The sequence below is a fragment of the Sesamum indicum genome, linkage group LG5 (genome assembly GCF_026168435.1).
Source record: "Sesamum indicum cultivar Baizhima isolate 11 linkage group LG5, ASM2616843v1, whole genome shotgun sequence".
In the NCBI taxonomy this organism is placed as follows: Eukaryota; Viridiplantae; Streptophyta; class Magnoliopsida; order Lamiales; family Pedaliaceae; genus Sesamum; species Sesamum indicum.
Genome location: NC_142661.1, coordinates 20,522,335 through 20,547,000, shown reverse-complemented (window position 1 = coordinate 20,547,000; position 24,666 = coordinate 20,522,335). Strand labels below are relative to the sequence as shown.

At 37.3% G+C, this 24,666-nt stretch overlaps 4 protein-coding genes across 9 annotated transcripts; 2 read left to right on the top strand and 2 right to left on the bottom strand.

Moving 5' to 3' along the window:
- Window positions 1-335: 335 nt before the first annotated feature.
- On the bottom strand, window positions 336-3,218 carry LOC105161557 (laccase-4). Its single transcript, XM_011079279.3, has 5 exons — window positions 3,058-3,218; window positions 2,447-2,598; window positions 1,978-2,351; window positions 961-1,890; window positions 336-739 (listed from the first exon to the last, which is right to left on the bottom strand). The coding sequence occupies exons 1-5, from the start codon at window positions 3,142-3,144 to the stop codon at window positions 609-611; spliced, it is 1,674 nt and encodes a 557-aa protein (XP_011077581.1). The 5' UTR covers window positions 3,145-3,218; the 3' UTR covers window positions 336-608.
- Window positions 3,219-5,478: 2,260 nt separating this feature from the next.
- Window positions 5,479-8,778, top strand: PTR5 (peptide transporter 5). 3 transcript variants are annotated; one of them, XM_011079283.3, is made up of 5 exons: window positions 5,479-5,695; window positions 6,380-6,516; window positions 6,607-6,824; window positions 6,949-7,499; window positions 7,750-8,778. In XM_011079283.3, exons 2-5 carry the CDS (start codon window positions 6,411-6,413, stop codon window positions 8,600-8,602), a joined length of 1,728 nt encoding a protein of 575 aa, XP_011077585.1. In that variant the 5' UTR covers window positions 5,479-5,695; window positions 6,380-6,410; the 3' UTR covers window positions 8,603-8,778. The 3 variants fall into 3 exon arrangements, with proteins under 3 accessions (XP_011077585.1, XP_011077583.1, XP_011077584.1); XM_011079281.3 differs by having other exon boundaries at window positions 6,368-6,516; XM_011079282.3 differs by having other exon boundaries at window positions 6,325-6,516.
- Window positions 8,779-15,937: 7,159 nt separating this feature from the next.
- LOC105161559 (uncharacterized) lies at window positions 15,938-20,638 on the top strand. Of its 4 annotated transcripts, XM_011079284.3 has the most exons (5): window positions 15,938-16,171; window positions 16,244-16,560; window positions 17,044-17,305; window positions 17,856-19,056; window positions 19,612-20,638. In XM_011079284.3, the coding sequence occupies exons 3-4, from the start codon at window positions 17,060-17,062 to the stop codon at window positions 18,987-18,989; spliced, it is 1,380 nt and encodes a 459-aa protein (XP_011077586.1). In that variant the 5' UTR covers window positions 15,938-16,171; window positions 16,244-16,560; window positions 17,044-17,059; the 3' UTR covers window positions 18,990-19,056; window positions 19,612-20,638. The 4 variants fall into 4 exon arrangements, with proteins under 4 accessions (XP_011077586.1, XP_020549358.1, XP_011077589.1 ...); XM_020693699.2 differs by lacking the exon at window positions 16,244-16,560 and having other exon boundaries at window positions 19,660-20,638; XM_011079287.3 differs by lacking the exon at window positions 16,244-16,560.
- Window positions 20,639-21,866: 1,228 nt separating this feature from the next.
- LOC105161560 (protein OCTOPUS-like) lies at window positions 21,867-24,271 on the bottom strand. The gene has a single exon (XM_011079289.3). It carries the CDS (start codon window positions 24,055-24,057, stop codon window positions 22,033-22,035), a length of 2,025 nt encoding a protein of 674 aa, XP_011077591.1. The 5' UTR covers window positions 24,058-24,271; the 3' UTR covers window positions 21,867-22,032.
- Between the last annotated feature and the right edge of the window lie 395 nt (window positions 24,272-24,666).

The window sequence follows — 24,666 nt, the reverse complement described above, 5'->3', positions numbered from 1 at the left end:
ACTGTTGCTTCTGCTGAATCTGAATGTTCCTGAGCCGCCATCAATATCACGGGTTTTATTATTCACTTATCTCTATTATTTACTTCGTGTACTGTTCTTTACCTTTGTAATCTCAGTTTGTAATTTTAAGGAGTTTCGTACTCCACATCAAGTGTAATAGTTGGTTAGGGCTTGTTGATTAAGTGATACCACTACGGGTTTCGTACCCTACAGTAGGTATATTATTTTCATAGGCTATTAATTATATTGTCTATTTAAAAGCCCACCAACAACGATTTTGAATATTAAAAAATGAGAAATTCCAATTGATGTGCAACATCAAAGTGTAAAGAAGATTTTATTGTAAATTTCGATAATGCAATTGATATTTTTGTATAAAATTTTGCAGAATCTTTATATAAATCCATTCATGTATACTTATTGACTTCAATCAACTTGAGCAAAACTATTCTTTACTCAAGAAACAAATAGATGTTTGCTCTCAGTGCTCGCGCACAATAACTATAATTTTCCCCTTAACGATTGCCTCTCCAGACTCCATTTTTGGCCAGGAAATAAAACTCTCCATTTTTACAGTTGAGACTAAAAAATAATCAGTATATTCAAATTCAACATTTAGGCAGATCTTTAGGAGGTGGCAAAAGAACCTCGTTAGGGCCCTTTCCGTTGTCCACCAAGAAAGCCATTTTCAGCCCCCATGTCGTGTGCACTTCCAAATGGCAATGCATGAACCAAACTCCTGCAAATTCGAAATTTCATCCAAAAGCAATCAGAAAAGGTGGGATTACAAAAGAAGAAATTAAGACCAAGAACGTCTTTTGAAGTTTTATGGTATCGACAGCCTGTTTTTGGCGTCTGCTTAGACACAGACAATGTGTGAAAGAGATAGAAACAAATGTTCGTTGATTAGGCTTAGGTATGATTGTGTCTGTCTTAAGGTCAGAACATGAAAACTTTTACCTGGATTATCTGCAAGGAATCTGATGGCTACCCATCCACCAGATGGCACTCCAATTGTGTTCCTCTCCACAGGATCAACAAGATTAAACGTCTTTGGATCAGTTTTCGGGTTGAAATTTCCTAATCCTCTGCCTACTACGAAGAAATTGAATCCATGCAGATGAATGGGATGGTTTTCAGGAGCAATTATCCCGGTATCTTGCAGAACCACCTGGACTGTAGCATTGTAAGGTAGCCTGTAAAGCTTTGTTCCATTTGTAGTCCCAAGATTTGCCGGCGGGCTGCCTGTGTAATTGAAAGCAAACGGCGGGTTCCCTGGGAAATCCGTGGTGAAAACTCCCTTAATATTGAAAAAATGTGCTTGCAAGAGAGCAATGGTGGGCATCACAAACGTGACGTTGTTTACAGCCGCCACGACTCGGCTTCCGTTTGTAGCCTTACACGTGGGGCAGGGATTGATCCCCAGCCCGACAGTGAAAAAGAGAGAATGATCAACTTTCTGCGGTACTTTCGCTGGATACTTGTTGGAATTTAAACTCCTGAGGGAGTTGGTGAAATTGTTGGCAACTGGGGTGGCATTTTGGGCTGGTGGCCTTGTGAAAGTTGTGAGAGAACTGGAAAGTGTGCCTGAGTAATGTAACGTGGCGGTGGCTGTCAAATTGTCCACCGCTACCACCGGCGTGTCCATGAAGGGAGACGCCGCCACCATGTACTTGCCGACGGCTCTATCTGTCGTCAAGATTGCGTTGGTTGTTTGCCCTGGGGCAATCACGATTGTGTCGGTCTTGAAGGGTTTTACGTAAGTGGCGTCCACTTCCACGATCGTCATTCTGTGGCCTGCAATCTTGAAGAAGAGTTCTTCATTGAGTGCAGCATTGATCAAGCGGAGCAAGTAGGTTTTGCCGGGTTCGACGTCTAGTATGAAGCCATCTGCAGAATATATCAAATATTATCAATCAAACGTTTGATAAAACGTGTAGTAGTCAAGCCTTGACAAAAATTTGAATTATGTTTTACCTGTGGAAGAACAATTCGGAACAGGCCCCGGATGGCCGTTGATTGTGTGAGCATCGGAAACATTTGGTGCTAGGCCGGATTTCAGAGCCTCGTTGATGACAGCTTCCGTGTCTGATTTCCACCATTCACCGAGGATGATAACTCTTTCATGGTTAGGTTTGGGAAAAGGATAGGGGACACCAAGCTTAGGCAATATGACGAGGGCGCCATGGAGGGTGGCCCTTAGCCATAGAATATGTGCGTGCCAGAGGAGGGTGCCCCGTTGGCCTGTGATAGTGAAATTGTACACATAGCTTTGCCCTGGCTGGATAGGGCATTGGGTGATATATGCTGGTCCATCTGCCCACCCTGTTCGAAGTTGTCTGATTCCATGCCTACACTCATCATCACAATTCAAACTTGTAAGTGTAAAGCGATGGATAGACAGTTCTTAATGCTAAATAATATTCTTCAACTTGTAACTTCGTACCAGTGGATGGACACATTGTACTTAACATGGTTCACCACCTTGATAAGCACCGTGTCGTCTTCTCTAGCGTAAATAGTGGGACCTGGAAATTTTCCATTGACCGTGACAATAGATTTGGTTGAGCAGAGCCGAGTAGTATTTTTCATCACCACCTGCAGAATTGTAAAGTAGCTGTCTCTGTGAATTAATGTAGATAATATGCATATTCATTGTGTTAGTAATTAACTACAGATTAGTTAAACATTAAGGTATTTGATTGATGATTTTTATCTGAGGGGAAAGAAAATCTTGAAATGAATATATGGTTGTACCTTCCACCTGTTTCAAATTTTGACTTGTTACCAAATCACCACAATTTGCTCCCACATTAGCCCATCAAACTCAGCTAATTGGGATTAACATACATTAATTTATCTTCCTTTAGTTTTGAAATCACTGTCGAAATTAGCATTCGCCAGCCCATGCATTAATTGTGACAAGACTACATTTTGAAGTAGAAAATAACTTATCAAAAACATATATAAATCCAAAAATTGAATGCTTGATTAGAAATTAAAAAGGTAATTCAGTATGGCAAAACGAAAAAAAAAAAAACAATCCAGCTGACTTACGTTAAATTTGTAGTGGCGAACTCTGCATTGGACCAAAACCGGAAATAGGCATCCTAGGAGGATCAAAACCCGAACCCAAGAATCCATTACAGCTGTTGTGTGTTGTTTGTGTATGAAAACTCGATGGGGTTTTGTTGTTTAGTTGATAAGTGATGAAGCATGAGGGAGGAGGAATGCAAGATTATATACATAGGTGAAGGGTGAAGGGTGAAGTTGATGATGATAAGTTGTGCTTGCTGTCATGACGTCGTTTTTCCTTCGTTAGGTGAAACCATACATCCTTTGAACAAAAGCCACTAATTAGGCAAAACTAAGTCTTTCCTATTTCATTTCTTACTTGTTACATAAAGTATTAATGTTTTTTCCTTTTTTCTTTTTGTATGTAGTCCGAGTCTCGCTTTTGTATGGTCAACTTTTTTCTTCCGTTACAAAACATGACCCTTAACACTATCCATTCATCACAACATTTTGGTAATCAAGACAATTATCAATTATTGATTAACGAGATTGAGAATAAGTTTTATCCACGGGCTAAACAGTTATTTGACTTTATTTTCCTACGTATATATGAGAATTTAACAATAATTAATGCTACATTGATTCGAAAAAAGATACCATATTGATAAGTGCTATTATATATATATATATATACATAAAGCTTATATATGACTAATGTCCCATCCCTTAATCTCCAAATCATGTTTTAGACACTTTTTAAGCTCATAATATTTTCAAGAAAAGCGTAATTTGGTCTTAAAATCGTTAGAGATACAAAAAAGTAGGAGTAGAATGCAAGGGTACGTAGAGGCGTAGTTGGAGAAGGGCTTTCACGTACATATCAATAGCTAATCGCCAGCCCATAATGAAATTGTTTGAAAGCTAAGATTATAACCCCAGTATTTGAAAGCAGGCAACCAAGCTACACTTACATTCTAGACCTTTTGCTTTTGGGGCAACAAACAAATCTATTTTCTTTTTTTTTTTAAAAAAAAAAGAAAAAGAAAATTCATAGTCAACTAATTTGGAAGCAGTCCTGATCAGTGATGATGATTTGATGTACACTTGAGATTCCAGAAAGCGGCATTGATCAGAAACTTGGGGAGGTTGGTTGCAATTGACGACTGCATATGTTCCATTTTCACCATTTGTTGCAACCAATTAACTTTGTAGTTGAACTAAGGTGCATCAATCGCGCTTTCTAATTTCAACTTTCTCATGATGTTTAACAAAAAAACATGCACGCACGTTTACTTGGGTTAAGATAGTTTGATATATATATAAAGAAATTGGCATTCATGTAATATATGTTAATGTAAGGATCACAAACAAAAATATGTATTTCCTGTTTAAGAAAAAATGTATTTTTGTTCCATGTATATGTACCTAATTAAAAATATTTACATAATCTTATGCATACGTTGGTATGTCCATAAATTGTGGATTGAGCCATTTCCAAGTGTGGTGAGGGAGCTAGGCGGGTGGCGTGCCGACTGCCAGATTTCGCAGAGGTAGGTTAAAGTAAGAACATTTAATAAGTATATAAATTATATCATTTTTATTGATTCATTCCACAAAATATTTGATTCATAATTTAAAAAAAAAAAGTTATGGGTTATGAACCGAAGCAGGGTGGGTCTTAGGTCTTTTCAAGGTAAGTCTTGAATCTGTCCTAGCCCATTTGTTACAACATGTGTAATACTTCGTTATTCCCTCAAAAAGACAGATTCAAATAGAATTTGATCGAACTCAACTTAATTTCACACATATATTTCTTTTTAAACAATCAAATTAAAATATTCGAGCTAAGCACCATTTTTATTGAACACAAAAATAAATAAATAAATTCAAATTTAATTTAATTTTTCTATAAAGTGAAAAACATTCTTCTCTATATATTTCTCATCCATTTAGTTTGACAGGCTTGCAGTTCAGACACCATGAGGCTGCATAATTAAAGGGTTGAGCCAACCCTAGAGACTATCTGCACAGACACACTATCGTGTTTGCCCAAATTGAAAAAATATACACGAAAATTAATATTAATTATATTAAAATTTATAATCGATTATACTGTTGATGAATAGGTACGTCGATTTGAAAATATTAAAAGTACCAGCATCTCAAATATAAATAGCCTATAAATATATACCTCTCAAGTCTTAAAATGCCATAAATACCGTATTTTTTAAAATTACACGTTTATAACTAATAGGGAAGTTATTTAACTTTAATATAGTATCAACTTCTATAGAATTTTCAATTATTTAATTTATTTGGGGCTTTTAATTTAGTTTAAGGACTTTCTTAATAAATTGATTACATTATTTAAAAAAATATATATATAGTCATACTCACGTGTGAGAACAAATGGTAACTTAACATATATAGGCTAATTAGTATTATTTTCAAAATAAAAAGAAGTATTTAACCAAACCATCGTAGTCTATCAGAACTCAGAAGTAGCAGTAGTAGTAGCGTCCATAACCATAACTGCTAATATACATGTGTTATGCTCTGTCGAGATCTCATTCTTGATCGAATTGGCCCCTAACCCTAACTAGGGCGAATTCAGGGACTCTTTTCTCTGTCTTGATTTCTTGCATGCAATTTACTCGGACCCCTTATATTTTCTAGTGAGGTTTGTGTTTTCTTCTGTACGATGTTTTCGAATTCTTGATCATCAATGGTGCGTTTTAGCTTTTCACGCAGTCCCATATGATAATATTCATGGTATTCTGTTCCTAACCGATTTTCCTTTTTCTTGGTTCTGGGTTTTGTAGTTGGTCTCTGGGATTATGGTCATTTGCATGTATTCTGTTTTATGCTATGGTTCTCGGACTGGAACTTGTTTTCTCTAATTCTTCTTCCTGGGCTTCAGTGTGGAGGTCTAGATCATCGGAAATGAGATTTTTTACTGTGTTTGAGTAGAAATTGCGAATCTGCTGTTGGGCGTGTAAATAACGGTTGTATTTTCTTTTTCTTTTTTTTTTTGTGATCTTTTTTGCTTTTCTGCCGATTGATTATGAGAACCCTTTATTATTTTAATGCATCTTCTCTGTTTCAAGAATGTTGAATTTGGGATTCAGTTTTGCTGACGTTCTCAACTCTTTTATAATGAGTACAAGTGAAGCTTTTCTTGGGGGTAGTGTGGGTCCATCGATATATGTAAACGAGAATTATCAATTATACGCCAATGCTAAAATTGTAATATAGTTCAGTGTGCTCTGGTCTTCAATTACTGTGTGCTAAAATTATCTTTAAATCCAGTATGGATGCGGCTATCTTGTGTGGTAACAGTCTGTTTGCTTAGGCTTGTCGTTAGATAGAGAAGCTTAAGAAAAGCTATTGCTGCAATGGGCGAAGAGGATACCTATACCAGAGATGGAACAGTGAACATCCATAAAAAACCTGCTAATAAGTTGAAAACTGGAAATTGGAAGGCTTGTCGCTTCATTCTTGGTGAGTTTTCCATCTTTAGCCTGCACCAGCAGCAATTTTTCCCTTCTTCATCTCTACTAACAATGGTACTACTGAAATCTTTTTCAACAGTGACCGAGTGCTGTGAGAGGTTGGCATACTATGGCATGAGCACCAATTTGGTAAACTATCTTAAGATACGTCTCAACCAAGAGAATGCAACTGCATCAAACAATGTAACAAATTGGTCAGGAACGTGCTATATTACACCACTGATTGGAGCGTTTCTAGCTGATTCTTACCTGGGACGATATTGGACCATTGCGTCTTTTTGTACAGTCTATGTTATTGTAATTACTTATCTTTTTGACTTCGTAGTTTACCAAGATACTCATGACGATATTGTATTAGTAGCAGATATCATGATTCCAGACCAAAAGGCTAATCCATGAAGACATCTTCTTCTTGTTGCAGGGAATGACACTCTTGACATTATCTGCTTCAGTTCACGGGCTAAAACCAGAATGCGACAAGAATGGTTGTCACCCTACAACATCACAGACAGCAATCTGCTTTTTGGCTCTCTACTTGGTTGCACTTGGAACTGGTGGGATAAAACCATGTGTCTCCTCATTTGGTGCGGATCAGTTTGATGATAATGATGAGAAAGAGAAGAAAAGGAAGAGCTCTTTCTTCAACTGGTTTTATCTCTCAATAAATATCGGTGCTCTTATTGCTTCGTCAGTTCTGGTGTGGATACAGATGAATGTGGGCTGGAGTTGGGGATTTGGGATTCCAGCCGTTGCTATGGCTATTGCTGTTGCATTTTTCTTCTTTGGAAGTCGTCTGTATCGGATCCAAAGACCAGGAGGGAGTCCCCTGACACGAATTGTTCAGGTGTTGGTTGCATCACTGAGAAAATTTAATGTAAAAGTTCCAGCTGATAAGTCTCTTCTCTATGAAACTACTGATAGTGGATCTGACATCCAAGGATGCCGCAAGCTTGAGCACACAGAGAAATTCAGGTACTTGGGCTGATTCCTGGATTTCTCCTTTAGCTAGATATAGTCTCGCGTTATCGATCAAAATGCATCTTGTCGCTTTTGTATATTACCACAATGTCTACATGACGCATCAACACAGAAAGTATCATCAAGTTTTATGAACAAAGAAACATGTTGGACTATCATAGTTACTTCTTTAGTTGATTCTGTGATTATTAGTCTTTCAAACTTCTAATGGTTTCACTAATTGCTATAACATATTGAGTTTTAGGTTCCTCGACAGAGCTGCAGTACAGACAGAACCTATCAATGTCAAGGGGGTTGTTAATCCATGGAGACTCTGCACAGTTACCCAAGTTGAGGAATTCAAGTCAATAATCCGACTACTACCCATTTGGGCTACCGGGATAGTATTCTCTACCGTATACAGTCAGATGAGCACAATGTTTGTTTTGCAAGGCGACACCATGGACCAGCACATAGGTTCCAAATTCAAGATCCCATCTGCATCCCTTTCACTCTTTGATACTCTAAGTGTCATCTTCTGGGCACCCGTATATGACCTAGTCATCATCCGCATAGCAAGAAAGTACACCGGACATGAGAGAGGATTCACACAGCTCCAGAGAATGGGAATCGGCCTAGTCATCTCAATTTTTGCCATGATAGTTGCCGGTGTGCTGGAGGTCTTTAGGCTCAACTATGTGAGGAGGAACAACTACTATGATCTCGAGATCATCCCTATCTCCATATTCTGGCAAGTTCCGCAGTATTTTCTGGTTGGATGTGCAGAAGTTTTCACATTCATCGGACAACTGGAGTTCTTCTATGACCAAGCGCCAGATGGTATGAGAAGCTTGTGCTCAGCTCTTTCGCTCACGACTACCGCTTTGGGTAATTACTTGAGTACACTGCTGGTAACGATTGTGACTACAGTGACAACGAGACACGGGAAGCTAGGATGGATTCCGGATAATTTGAACAAAGGGCACCTTGATTACTTCTACTGGCTCTTGGCCGTCCTTAGTTTTATCAACTTCTTGGCTTATGTGTTGATTGCAAAATGGTACACCTACAAGAAAGTGGCTGTAACCTCGATGGCTCAGAGCAAGATTGAGGATTGAGTCTGCTAAGTTTTCAATGTTTATTCTTGTTTCTAGTAAAGTACATTAAGGTTCTTGTAAATACTGCATGCAGATGATGGGAAACTACTGCTCAAAACACGTATGCTCTTTGTCCTCTGTAGCTTTTCTTTATCTAATGCGGTTGGTAAGTAATAACGTAGTTTTTCTTTTATATAGCCTAACCTGTTATAAACTTAGAGAAATTCTAAGTTTATTGGCCTATCACTCTTAATAGAATATAAAGAAAACAATATATGTATTTCTCCAAAATCACTTTATTATTCTCTCCAAAGACTATCTACAAATGAAATACATGGTGGTATTTATAGACCACCAAAAATATGGTTACAAAATACACCATAAATCATTATAATTACAAATCATAATGGGGGATACAAAAGGGTATAACATAATGGGTATTAAAAATGAATATGAAGAGGTATATGCATTCATATATACATATTATATATAATACTCCCCCTTGAATGCATACCTCTTTATCATATACATCCTGCCTCGTTAAAAACCTTGCCTGGAAAAACCCAATGGGATAAAAACCAAGGCTAAGGAAAAGAGTACAGTTGTATAATCTCCCCCTCAATTGAAGCAGATATCTTTCAGGTGTCGCATGCCAATATTACGTACGAGTTGTTTGAACACCTTTGTTGGTAACGCCTTCGTAAACAAATCTGCTAAGTTCTGACTTGATGAAATTTGTTTAACATCAACTTTGCCTTCCACTTGAAGCTCGTGAGTGGAGAAAAATTTTGGTAATATGTGTTTGGTTCTGTCGCCTTTAATATAACCATCCTTGATTTGGGCGATGCACGCCGCATTGTCTTCATATATTACTGTGGGACTTTTCTCGATTGATTGTAGTCCACATGATTCATGCACATAATGTATTAGTGATCTAAGCCATACACATTCACGCCCAGCCTCGTATAATGCAATTAATTCTGCATGATTTGATGAGGTGGCTACCAAAGTCTGTTTGGTTGAACGCCATGAAATAGCAGTTCCACCATACATGAATACATATCCTGATTGAGATATAGCTTTATGTGGATCAGATAAATACCCCGCATCTGAATAACCAACTAATTTGGTTGTTTTGGCATCATCATGCCTTTCAAAATATAGTCCCATGTCACTTGTTCCACGTAAATAACGTAGAACGTGTTTAACACCATTCCAGTGTCTCTTTGTTGGTGTTGAACTATATCTTGCTAGTAGATTAACAGAAAATGCTATATCTGGTCGGGTATTATTAGCAAGATACATCAATGCACCAATTGCACTGAGATATGGTACTTCTGGACCTAAAATCTCATCATTATGTGCTGGAGGACGAAACGGATCTTTATTAACATCAAGCGATCGAACTACCATAGGTGTACTCAATGGATGAGCTTTGTCCATATGAAAACGCTTAAGAACTTTTTCTATATAGTTCGATTGATGAATGAAAATTCCACCCTTAGTATGTTCGAACTGCAGGCCGAGACAATACTTTGTAGTGCCTAAATCTTTCATCTCAAACTCACTTTTTAAGTAATTAGCTGCTTGTCGAATCTCTTCAGGAATCCAATAATATTCAAATCATCAACATACACAGCTATGATTACAAATCCCGACTCTGTCCTCTTTATGAATAAACATGGACTTATTTGATTATGGCAAAATCCTTTCTTTATTAAGTACTCACTAAGACGATTGTACCACATACGTCCTGATTGTTTAAGTCCGTACAAGGACCTTTTCAATTTGATGGAGTACATATGACGAGACTTTGACTGTAATGCTTCAGGCAATTTTAATCCTTCAGGGATTCTCATATAGATATCTGTATCCAATGACCCATACAGATATGCAGTTACCACATCCATGAGCTGCATTTGTAGTTGTTCAATTACTGATAAACTGATTAAAAATCTAAGTGTGGTAGCATCCACTACAGGTGAATATGTTTCAGTAAAATCAATTCCGGGCTTTTGAGTAAAGCCTTGGGCCACAAGTCTAGCTTTGTACCTTACAACTTCATTTCGTTCATTTCTCTTGCGTATGAACACCCACTTATAGCCAACAGGTTTGACACCTTTTGGTGTTGGAGTTATAGGTCCAAATACTTCTCGTTTATTTAGTAAGTCTAGCTCATCTTGTATGGCCTTTTCCAACTTTTCGAATCATTTCGATGTCTACATTCCTCCATAGTTTGAGAATCATTTTCATCTTCATCCATGATTTGGACGGCTACAGAATAGGCAAAAATATCATTCATTTCAATTTCTTTTCGATACCAGCCTAAACCGTTATGAGCATAATTAATAGACATCTCATAACTGTCCTCGAGATCTTGCTCATTGCTTTTGGAGTCATCAGATAAAACCGCTTCAGGGATTTTATCCTTAGAGACACTAGTGGTCACATTCATATCGTGATTAACTGAGACGATATGTTCCTTTCTCTTTCGAGGATTTGCATCTTTAGAGCCAAGTGGTCTACCACGCTTCCTGCGTATTTGTGACTCAGATGCATTTGATTTATTAAGAATCGCTTCAGGGACTTCTAAACGAGCTGGAACATTTTCAGCCGGAATATGTGATTTTGTGACCTTTTTGGTATCTATCAATGCTTCTGGTAGCCTATTTGCAACACTTTGCAAATGTATGATCCGTTGAACTTCAAGTTCACTATCATTTGTCCGTGGATCCATAAAAGACATAGATGTTGCATTCCATGCAATATCTTTCCTTTTAATCTCCTTATCTACTCCCCATAATGCCGGGAATACTGTCTCATTAAATTGACAATCCAAGTACCTAGCAGTGAATTGATCACCGGTCATTGGTTCAAGGTACTTAATAATTGAGGGAGATTCAAAACCAACATAAATTCCCAATCTCCGTTGTGGCCCCATTTTAGTTCGTTGAGGAGGGGGTATCGGGACATACACCGCACAACCAAACACCTTTAAATGAGATATATTTGGTTCTCTTCCGGAGACCAATTGTAATGGAGAAAATTTATGGTAAGCGGTAGGTCTAAGACGAATTAGAGCCGCTGCATGCAATATTGCATGCCCCCATGCCGATGAAGGCAATTTTGACCTCATCAATAAGGGTCTAGCTATTAATTGTAACCGCTTAATTAACGACTCTGCCAGGCCGTTTTGAGTATGTACATGAGCAACTGGATGCTCTACAACTATCCCAATTGATTGACAATAATCATTGAAGGAGGGGGTATCGGGACATACACCGCACAACCAAACACCTTTAAATGAGATATATTTGGTTCTCTTCCGGAGACCAATTGTAATGGAGAAAATTTATGGTAAGCGGTAGGTCTAAGACGAATTAGAGCCGCTGCATGCAATATTGCATGCCCCCATGCCGATGAAGGCAATTTTGACCTCATCAATAAGGGTATAGCTATTAATTGTAACCGCTTAATTAACGACTCTGCCAGGCCGTTTTGAGTATGTACATGAGCAACTGGATGCTCTACAACTATCCCAATTGATTGACAATAATCATTGAAGGATTTAGAAGTAAATTCTCCCGCATTATCTAGCCGTATCCTTTTAATAGGATAATCAGGAAAATGAGCCCTCAATTTAATAATTTGGGCTAACAGTCTTGCAAAAGCAACATTTCGTGTTGACAACAAGCTTATATGTGACCAACGTGTTGATGCGTCAATCAACACCATAAAGTATTTAAATGGCCCACATGACGGTGTTATTGGCCCGCATATGTCTCCTTGAATTCGTTCACGAAACATAGGAGATTCTACATTCACTTTTGTCATAGATGGCTTTGTAATTAATTTTCCAAGAGAACAAGCCGAACATATGAAATTGCTTTTAACAAGGAACATCAGGTCCTTTAGTGGGTGTCCATGTGAATTTTCAATAATCCTATACATCATTGTTTTACCTGGGTGGCCAAGTCTATCATGCCACAAAGTAAAAATACTTTGATCAACTAACTTCGGGTTAGTGATACTATGTGTTTCAACGGAGCTTATCAATGTGCCATATAAACCAGAACTATATGTTCTCATTCTTTCTAAAACTTGCTTCTGGCCAGTTTTATATGTTGTAAGGTACAGATATTCGATACCATTTTCATTCATGGTTTCAATATGAAAACCATTTTGTCGAATATCCTTGAAACTCAATAAGTTCCTTTGTGATTTACTCGAATATAAGGCATCATTGATATGTAACCTTGTTCCTTCAGGTAACAAGATTGTAGCTCTTCCGGAGCCTTCAATAAGATTACTAACTCCTGAAATAGTACTCACATTTGTTCTTGTCATTAACAAACTTGAGAAAAATTTCTTGTTTCTCAAAATTGTATGTGTAGTGGCACTATCAACAAGACAATGTTCCTTGTCATTGAGATTTGTAATGGCTTGATCCATTCTATGTACATGAGATAGATATATAATAAGTAAAGAAACACTTCATTCATAAAATATAAAAACATTACAAGATTAAAAGAAATACCCTATCAATGAAAGTAAACATAACTAAATATTGGAAACATACTAATAACATTTGGGGTAAATTTAATCAACAAGTATGTCAAAATCCTCAGTAATGTCGAAACCCACGTTCCCTGTACTGCTGCAGGAGTACAAGGTTAGATGCATGAAAAGTAGAAAATGTTTTTTCCCAACATTTGTTCATCCGTCACATCTTCTCCACATAACCTCAACTTTGATACAATTCGAAACATTTTAGAATTATATTCAGCAATCATTTTGAAATCTTGCAGTCGCAATTGTATCCACTCATATCTTGCACGTGGTAAGATTACAGTCTTTTGATGGTCAAATCGATTCTTTAAACTCTTCCAGAGTTGAAAAGGACTTTTGACTGTTAAATATTGAGACTTCAGGCTCTCATGAAGATGATGACGAAGCAAAATCATTGCTTTAGCACAGTCTTGCTCAGAAGCAACAGTATTTTCTTTTATTGTTTCTCCCAATTTGCTACTTGCCAAATGTAATTCGGCATCAAGAACCCATGATAGGTAGTTTTTTCCAGAAACATCAAGAGCAACAAAATTCAATTTTGTAGATTGGCCATTAAGCTACAACAAGTTTAATATGCACTTTTAGCATAATATTCAACATATACATAAAAGTAAAATAATATGTATTACACATGATATAAAGTAAAAATGACATGAAATATTACTACCATTAAGTTACATATAAGTTACCATGTAATTAGTATGAATTATAATGGCATGTATACATGGAATTAAATAAAAATATTTGCCTTAAATCTTATAATGTTACAAATAGCAATTAAATGGTATTCATGCCAAATCATTTTCTTAACAAATAAATTTTGTTGCATATACTAGCAAAATATGTAAAATACATACATGGGCATATGAAACAAAACTATGTTATCGAAAAATTATCAGAAATCAAATAAATAAACGAAGAAGCATCGGGCTTCTTGATCAAGCCATTATCTCAAAACACTTCAGGTGGTGAGAAAATTAAACATATACTTATCATCACTTCAGGGATGATATTGCACATAATTGGTACAAAATATTTTACCTACTACTGGAGATGATTTTAACTCATTACTTACTTCAGGAAGCAATGAAATTTTATAGAACATATCCACTTCAGGGGATAAAATTAAGAATTGTATGCCTGCTTCTGGAGGCAATATCACATCCACTTCAGGGGATAAAATCAAGAATTTATATATATATGTCTACTTCAGGAGACATTGAATTATATAATATAATTACCCATATTTTATTATGAAATATTCAAGGATACAAGTAACTATGATATTGTAGAGGTAAACAAACAAAGAATAAAAATTATACTAATAAAATTAACATTTTACCTTGATCGATCGTAACGTAACGTCGTGCTGATAACGTGTTATAAACTTAGAGAAATTCTAAGTTTATTGGCCTATCACTCTTAATAGAATATAAAGAAAACAATATATGTATTTCTCCAAAATCACTTTATTATTCTCTCCAAAGACTATCTACAAATGAAATACATGGTGGTATTTATAGACCACCAAAAATATGGTTACAAAATACACCATAAATCATTATAATTACAAATCATAATGGGGGATACAAAAGGGTATAACATAATGGGTATTAAAAATGAATATGAAGAGGTATATGCATTCATATATACATATTATATATAATATAACCATATTTCATGGATAATTTTAAAATGAACTTTTTAATCATTTCAAGTGGACGGACCTAAGGACATCATCACAAACATTAAGTTATAATTATAATTAATTGAAATATATCGATATCAATGGCATCTAAATGAAAATACTTTTAGTAGCAAAATTAAACATTTAACACTAAAATACAACTTTTAAAACATATCAACATATATATATATATATATATATGAATGTAATCCCAAATTATTCATAATTTTTTTATGTAAAGCACAATAAGTTAACAATAATATGAATAAATTGAAAATAATCATTTCATTTAAATTATTTAATGCCGTGATTAAAATTGTTGCACATTAACTAATTCAAATACAAAAATATAGATATTTTTTTAATTAGGAAAAGGATTATGGGGTGGTTAGGATAGTTACACTGACCTCCTTTGAGATTTGGTGTCATTACATATAAAATTCTTGTAGTTTAAAAAATTACGTATAGTACTCTTGAGATTTGCTTTTGTATAATAAATAAGTTCATCTGTTAGTTACAATTCACTAAATTTGTTGACACTAATAAAAAAAATAAATAAAATTGATATTTATACTCGATTGACTTATTACTAACTTATTGTAGGTTAAACAATTTTTTTATGACTAAACTACCATATAACGGTGAAGATATACCTCTTCATAAGGTCAAACAATTTTTTTTATGAATAAACTACCATATAACAGTAAAAATATATCTGCTCACATGCATTACGTATAAAGATGTATGAGGCTAATTTGACCATAAAAAAATTCATTTGACCTGTAATAAGTTAGTAATAAATGAATTGAGGGATAAATATGAATTCTTATCCCTTTTTGGTTGATATCATCAATTTTTTTATAAATTTTGACTAACGGATTGACTTATTTGTTAGGCGAAAGTAAACTCATGAATACTAGATGTAAATTTTTAAATCATATAGGGTCTACTTATAATTATACCAAAATTCAGGAGTGGGGAGTACCTAAAATTTTTTTATCATATTTTAATATTTAAGGATATTTTTATCCAATCATTTTTAATATTTAAGAAAATATTTAATAAATAAGGGGATAAATAAGAATTATTAATAGAAAGAAGCACGGGGTGTAGTGTACTGCATCCTTTCATATTCCCTTTGCTCCGCTCAAAAATCAAAATTCCTCACGACCGCTGAGCTGTAAACACTAGACGGCCAAACCTGACGCGCGGACTCCTCCAAAGTTACAGCACCACCGGCGCTTGCTCCACAGAACCGGCAGGGAATGCTTGGGATATCAGAATCTAAGGCTGATTCGCTTCATCTCTCGTCTTTCAGCCCGCCCCAACTCAAGGTAAATTAACCATCACTTAATATTAACAAAAATTGAAGTTTAATTGAATGATTTGACTTAATTTGGTGTCAGATTCGCAATGGGTATGCTGGTTTGTTTGAATTTAACTGGTTTGGGGCCTGGAGGATGATGCTTTGACTTGGGTTTGGGGTGGCGGGGTTGGCCCCATGTGTGCTGGGTGCATGGGGTGAAATGGGGACGCAAATGCCGATGTATCTGTTTGTGGTGGTCCATCAAGCTCTGCGTGTATGTCATAATGCATTGTGGTCTGAGTTTGTATTGGGCTGTAGCAGCGGCATCGGTGCTAGCACGGTCCTGGTTACTCGAATTGAAATTTCGTTTTTGTATTTGATACAAGCAACGAATCGGCCTCCAAGCTAATACTAAATGTACATTTCCATAATCAAGTCTGCCTTGCCTTTCACATCATGTTACCCCTGTCTCTGCTGTTTTTTATGATTACATAATTGTGATTCTTTCATGGGTTACTGTGAATTACTATTTTTATTCTTGAATTGACTGGAATAGCCCTGATCAAATTAAATGGTAACTTGATGAAAATATCGTTATTTCTGCATCTAATGCCACTGGCTGGGCTAGCTTAAAAAAGGCCCAAAAGGGATTCAAGTGCCCTTTTGTTATCTTTGCCCTTGAAGCCTATTTGTAATGATTTTTACTGGGTTGTTACTTTTCTTTTTATGAAAAAAGAATTTGGAAACAAGATTAAGTTGTGAATTATGTTTCTAAAAATTCTTACATCTTATGTATTTCTGGTTTCAGGACAGGGTTTTAGGAGCTCCGCTTTATCAGTGACTTAAATAGTTTTATTCTCTTGAAGTGGGGATTTCAGATTGTGCATTTGTATTTTGCAGTTTCTGGAAGAGAAGGATGTCCAGAGAACCAGGGGGAAAGGGGAAGAAAAATGTCAGAGCTTTTTTGAGTGAAGGCATAGAGGATGCACAACAAAATTCAGTTTTTGGAATATATTCTGAGGTAGAAATGATAGCTCGGCTTAAACAACTTGCTCTGGATCCTTGTAAACCGCAGTTTGCATGGGATAATTTACAGCAATTGCAAACTCAGATTCTTAGAGTCAGAAAGATTATGGTCCTTGAAGATTCTCACATTCCTTGGGTAAGGTCTTTCATTTGCACTTTGTTCCCAGGCGCTACTTAATTTTGATTGGCATTTGATCTTAGAATGTTCCACTCTGGATTTTATTAGAGCTAAACCGCATGGATTGTTGTTTTGATACGTAGGACCATGCAACGTCAGTCTTCTTGTTTGCTTTTTCTGTCCTAAAGTTGCTTATTTATACATATTGAACATTGGTTATTATCTAATAGTCTGACTTTGCCCTATATTTTTCCTGTTTGTACTTTAGTTTTATCTGCCCTCTCGTATGATCTCATTATTATTTCTAGCTATTATCAACCTTAAATCTCTCTACTTTGAATAATGAAAACAGTCTCTGAATTAAGGGACTTGATAGGTCATACTTTTCCTTTGTTAACAAGCTCGTGGTGGTTTTTGCATCTTTCTTTTCCTCATGAAGATGAAAGTATTTATTTATGGCTGTGCCTGCCTTGGATGACCACTCATCCTTTCATTCTCTTATAGCACTTTCTTGTTAGCTTAAGTCATCTCTTGTTTGTTCCAATGGGTCTCTTTTTGCTTCTCACAGAGGAAACGGAAACTTGAGCAGTTTGTCAAGGATAAGCTGAGAGCTCCATCTGGCTTTGCTATGCCCAAGCAACAAAATAGAATAACACTGCAGAGGCAGTTATCCCATGCCTCATCAGTTTCATGCTTGCTTGATTCAATTGCCTCTACTGAATCTGATTACAAGAGAACTCCATTCAACTCTCTTAGTGTGAGCAGTTTATTGACGTTTGACGATACTTTACCTGAAAAACATGCATCAGAAAGTTCCTTCATGGATAATATGGTACATTGGAATTGTCCCAGCAAAGATGTATCTTTGATGGCAGATTCTGATGAATCTGTAAATGGTTCAAACTCTTCTAGCCAAGAGAAGCAACATCCTAATAAGGCACCATCCATAGAAATTAATAATGAAATTCACTATTTGAGCTCGTGGACGTTGGATGGACCAAGCAGGAGACACCGTGACCAAACTCTCCTCTCAATCAGGTTGCAGAATATCATTGGAGACCATCTACAAAGAAAGGCTATTCCAATTGGGCCCCGATTCCAGGCCGATGTCCCTGCGTGGAGTAACACAGTGAACATAACTATTCTTATCAATACATATAATAGTGATTCTGATAATGCCAAGTGGTTGGGGACCCGAATTTGGCCAATTGAAACTGGAAATATGAAAACTACTGCAAGAACAATTGGAAAAGGGAGGCAAAAAATTTGCTGCTGTGTATCTCCGGGATCTGTTGATTGCATTAGACGACACATACTTGAGAAAAGGCTACTTCTGCAGAGTGATCTTGGTCCTGCTTTCTTTAGTTGGAAGTTTGATGAGATGGGTGAGCAAGTTTCAAAGTCATGGACGCTGAAAGAGCAACAAACTTTTGAGTCACTAGTGCAAATGAGATCATCATGCAAGGGCAAGAACTTTTTGAAGCAGGCCTTGAAGTGTTTTTCCAAAAAATGTAGGAATGACGTTGTCAATTATTACTTTAATGTTTGTATTCTGAGGAGAATGAGCGTGCAGGCAAGATCTTCTTCTGTGAACCGAATTGATACTGATGATGAGGAGGAAGAAGTCAATTACATGGGTATGCAGAAAAGATCTGAATGCAGGACCCTTGTCAGGACTAATAAATATGTAAGGGCTCAATAATCTTTTTCGGGCTTCTCAGCAGTTAAGTTTGCGTAAGCTCACAGCAATCCATGAGTCCCTTGAGAAGGTATGTTTCCTAGCCAGAATTTACCTCACACATTTTTCTCTTTATTTCATGGTAGATCTCCCTTAAATTTTATTGGGTTCCAATATAAAACTAGTATGCTAAACCAGCATGTGAATATAACAGCTTCTCCACTCAGCACTAGGTGTTGAGATGGTTATTTTGAAGAAGAATTAGAAGTGATCTTGATGTGTTATTGCACATCAATAATATTAATTCACGTAAGAGGTCATTCTCTAGCCAATATTATTGGTTGTGATATTTACTCTTTGTTTGCTCATAAGTGCAAGTGGGCTCCTCTGCAGTATAGAATTTGAGAGTTAGTCTTCGATAACAATATATAAATTCATCCAAACGAATTCGTGGCACTATACCAATCTACCTCTTGTTAATTGGGAATTCAATTCAATGCTAATTGGTCTCACACTTGGTTTGTTATTGCCCCTAACCAGGAATCCAAAATTCAGGTTTGGCATTTTGAATTAAGGCCACTGACCAAATAAATCTCCATTTTCTTCAATTTTCTTAAGTTCTTATATCCATGCTCATGCCTTGCAGTTGAGAGTGAACAAAATGATGGTAATCTCAAATCATTTCACGGTTCAGGCTAAAATGACTATCACATCAGCATCTGGGAAAGAGGAAGTTCATCCATTGCTAATGTTGAATCTGGGTCTACCTGTAATGAGCTGAGCTGCATCAAGGATTGGCAGCACTGTTCTGTTCTCGAGGCAAGTAACAGGGAGAAGGGGCAAGTATCGCCATGCATTTGGTAAGTTGTCGTGATGCAACGATAATATGTCAATGTTTGGAGCATGCAGGTTGAGGAAGGCATTTTGGTGTTAAGATGCTAACTTTGGCCAAGTACAGTTTGTGCCTTTGTTCATATTTCAGAAATCCACTCTGTCATAATTCAAACATTTTCAAACTCACCCCAAGCTACTATGAAACAAAACTAAAAAGGGTTCTGAAGTGCATCAACTTTTTGACAAGAGGGCACTTTGAGAGAAGAAACAAAAGAAGATAATTGCCTCATTTATTTATGATGCTTAATGCCAGTGCCAATAGCTCCTGCTGACCGCCAGCCTCTCTTTTCTTCACTCTTTTCATGCTAATCTTCCTTTTTTTCCATCCACACCTCACCATCTAGCGAGTTGGAATGTTTTTTCCTTGCCACTTTTTGACTTTAATTTCTGTAAATTTCTCGATAGTCGAGCTTTTACATGCATCATACCCAAAAACTCTTATCTTGATAAACACTAACGAGAGCCTAGTGGTATATTAATTATCTGATTTGGTTCTTCGATCTCCCAACTCGCGAGAAAACAAAAAACAGAAGAAAACAATAATCCTGTTTGTGGATAGTGGACTTTGGTATCTCAGGTTCTGTGCTCCTTCGCGGTTTTACACCCCAACTGATTGGATTCATACCAAATCCAATCATTCCTCATGCCTTGCAGTTGAAAGTGAATCAAGCTCGACAACTCGTTATGTGTATAAATCTTTTTTTAGATAATGTACACAACGTGGTGCATGTACTTAAAATGGAATATAAAATCTAATAGGAATTGCGACGAAAATTCAATCTGCTTTGTCGTTAAAATCATGTACACAATGTCGTGCATGTACTTAAAATGGAATATAAAATGTAACAGGAATTGCCACAAAAATTCAATCCGCTTCGTCATTTATCTTAATTCTTGACAGATTTTAAACTTGGTAACAAGGTTCTTGGCGACTGCGTGATGTAAAGTTCAAAACAAAAATTTATAGTACAATATTAGAATTACAGAGAAAGACAGCAAGAGTGTCCACTTTTGTTAGAAGAACAAAGAATCTAGGAAATAGCAAACAATATGTATTGAAAAAAGAAAGTAGGCATAAGCATGTGTGTGCAAGCACAAAAGTATATATATATATATATATATATATATATGTATATATATATATATATATATATGTATATATATATATATACAGAGAGAGAGAGAGAGGGACAGCTCAAACAAGTATTGGAGTAACATTCACAATGAACCAACATTCCCTCTGAAACAAGTCACATTATCAAATCGGGAGACCAATCTGTCCGTTTTCAATTTTTCATCGACCACATTATTCTACCTTTTCCTCTGGTGGACGATCCACTTTGCTTTGTTCCAATGATAAGGACCAAAAACGATGACCACTCCATGAATGAGAGCAACAATCATTGCTGACAAGCACACAAATCATGAGAATCACTCTCTCAAAAGTCTATTAGCACCTAAGTTATCAAAGGGCTAAGAACACAACACGATTTCGATATTCAAGGAGGATGAAACCATGGTAGAACTCTCCTGTCTGATTCAGGTTCCTTACTAGGTATTGAAGTTTATTCATCGCATAAGATTCTGTCTGTGAGATATTTGAACTCTTAACTGGGACCGGGCCTGTCCCCCGTTATGCTGATGGTCTACTTGTGTTCTTGTTCCGATAATTCCGCCTTTGTAGAAATCATATCAGAAAAGCAGATACACCTTTAAAGCAGAGGGGAAAGAGAAATTGGTGCAGATAAAGCCACTGACGAATCTCTTTATCATCGGAATGAAATAAGATGTGCAAACCCAGTAAGCAATTTGATGAGAATTAACATGAGATCATTGAGGACATATAGTATGATCTGTTTTCTGAAATTTTCATATAATTGAATGATATATTATTAGACCCGAAACTGTAATCAATATCCAGAATAGAAAGAATCAGCATGAAGACCATATGCAGGCTTGCTCAGTTACCATGAAAGATGAAGTAATGACCTCCATAACATGGCCAGAGACACAGAAACATCAGATTTTCTCATTATTAAGATACTCATAACAATATCCAGACCGAAGATTCAAATGCATTGCGAACGACAAGGTCGGGTTGGCAGATGTGATTACACAACAAATGCAGCAAACTTAACGTTTAATCAAAAGAAACAACTAGAGGACCTTGATCTCAATACAGCCTCAGGACACTTCTTGCTATCGAGTGCGAGTTATTGGGCTTGATTTTACCCAGGCCCCCTCTCCGGCTGCTCCTCATTGGCGTCAAGTAGAACCGCAGGAGTCCATTGTCGACATGGTTAGGAGAGTACCGTGCGCTCCGATTCTTCTCCAACACAAAATCATCCCTTTTCTTCTTCCCATGCCCATTCATTTCAACGCCTGATTTCCTCATACTCCCAAATGATCCCCCAATGTGATTGGCATTTCTCCAGCTCACACTGCTGTTGCTTCGCAGCATACTTCTGTTAATTCCACCTCTTACATCTCCATTTGCTTCTCTCCTCAAGTCCTGCCAAGACTCAGATAATGACCTCTCTACCCCATTTACTCTACTGTATTTTTCCTCCTCATCCTCATCTTTGTTCCCACCATTCCGCCGCTGTATAAAACCCCATATTCTCCAACTCCACCTCCTAGACTTTTTAGGCTCCTTTCTCTCTCCATTCCCTATCACAGAACTGCTACTATCCCTAAATCCATTACCCAACTCAAAAGTCTCAGAACAATCATCCCGCAAAGAATGTGAACTTGAATCCCTCAAGTCTCGTTCCCCCACCATCACTTTTGCCCCATGAAAATAATCTGCAGTTGTGGGTGAAACCTTTGCATTAGACACCATCTTTAGCTCATCAATCTCGGCCACCACAGCAGCTGCAGTCTTTCTAATTGAACTAGACCTATCAAGACTCTTCCTCCTCCTTGAAGAAGAATCTGAATAGTACTCCCTAGTCTGTGTTGTGCCTCCAGGCACACCCTCGCCCTCGTTAGCACAGTTACTAGTTGGTTCCTCCACTGGAATTTGCATATCAGAGCGAGAGACGTGCACGGCTGGGGCATCCTCCATTACAGAAACCATAGGCGCCATTCTTGGGAAACTTCTCCCTATCAAATAACCATCCCAAGAAGCTCGAGGCTCATCAAAAGAATATCTCGGATCGTCAAAGCTGATTCTTCCAGCATCAAGTGAAAACCTTGGATCGGTGTCACAAGACCTCCTCCCAAACCCATAATCAGCAATCTCAGACTGAGTCTCCCTATACTGCCTCGATAGTGGCTTCTCCACAGGCAATGCAGCGAACTTGTCACCATTGTTCTGCTTCTTCATCTTCTGCTTCCGCCTCCACTTGTGCCATTTTTTGCTAAAAACTGATGCCGCAGCCCAAAACCCCCCTCCCGAACTCTTCTTCTCCTGGGCATCAAGATCAATGTGGTCCTTCATAGGCTTCAAGCTACTAACACTCACCACCTCTTCTTCTACAATCTCGCCACTATTCACCTCAACTTCAACCGCATTTCTCAGATTCTCCAAATGAGAATCTCGAACGGGCCTTATTTCGCCTCCGTCACCATCATCGTCACACACAACAATGTCATCCTCTACATTATCAGGGTCTCTAAAATCCTCCTCATTTTCTGTTTCCTCAAAAACGGGCTTATTGGCGACACAAGATTCGATTTTGCTATTTTGGTGGTTTTGATGAGAGGAGGAAGGGGCAGAAGAGGAGGGTTTATTACTAGTAGCACCAGTTTTATTCTCGTCATCGAGTGAAAAGAGGGACCAAAGAGTATTCCTCACCCTAACATCGCAGGATTTTCTCTGGGGCTCAAAACATAGGCCAAAAGCTTCGTTCTTGGAAGCAGAAAAGGACTTGGTACGACGTAGTTCGGGGAAAAAAGAAGCGGGCTTGGAGGGTTTGGGAAGTGGTGGTGGAGGGGGGAAGGTGTTGGGCTTTGAGGTAGAGGAGAAGAGGGATTTGATAGCTGCTGCGGCAGCAGCAGAGGCGGAGGAGGGTCGGCGAGAAGAGGAAGGAGTATTAGAGGAGGAGTGATCTAGAGTGGTGAGGCGCTCACAGAGACAAGATGGGCAGAATCCGGTGAAGTGCTCGTGGGGGTGGCGGTCGCAGCTAAAGGAGGATCGCGGAGGCTGCGGCGGCTGCGGAGGCGGCGCTGTGGGGTCTGCAGAAGTGGGATTCATAACCGTTGGAAGTAAGTGGAGACACCTCGCCACTTGCTCATGTTAGTAAGTGCAACAGCATTGGATTAGGCAATGTGTGTGCATCGGAGCGTGTTTTGGGGGGAGAGAGAGAAATGGATTGAAGAGAGAAAAAGGAGGAGAAAGGAAATAAAGAAGGAAAGGGGACGACGGAAAACGTTTGTAGTTTGTACTCTTTCTCTCTCTCTTTTAAATTCTGCTACTTGAAAGTTTTCCGTTGGATGAATGGTTTGGCCTTTGAGTTTCACTTCAAAGTACAGTTTTGCCCTTTAATTCCCAATTTCAATATTCAATATTCAATTAGTGTGGAATGGGATTATTTAATATGCTATTAACTGTTAATTATTCACCCAATTAAATATATACATTTTTCAGAGCTTTCTTCTTCCATTGTGAATCAGAAATTAGATTATATAAATTAAAAAAAAAAAAACATTTATTTTCATTTTTCATGAGCTGAAATCTAAAAATAGTAGTATATATAATTAGATAAACATCTCAAGAGAGTTATAATTATTGTAAAAAGATGGTAAGAACATTTCTGAAAAATTGGTTTCCTCTTAAATTAATAATTAAATGAGTAGTTTTGTG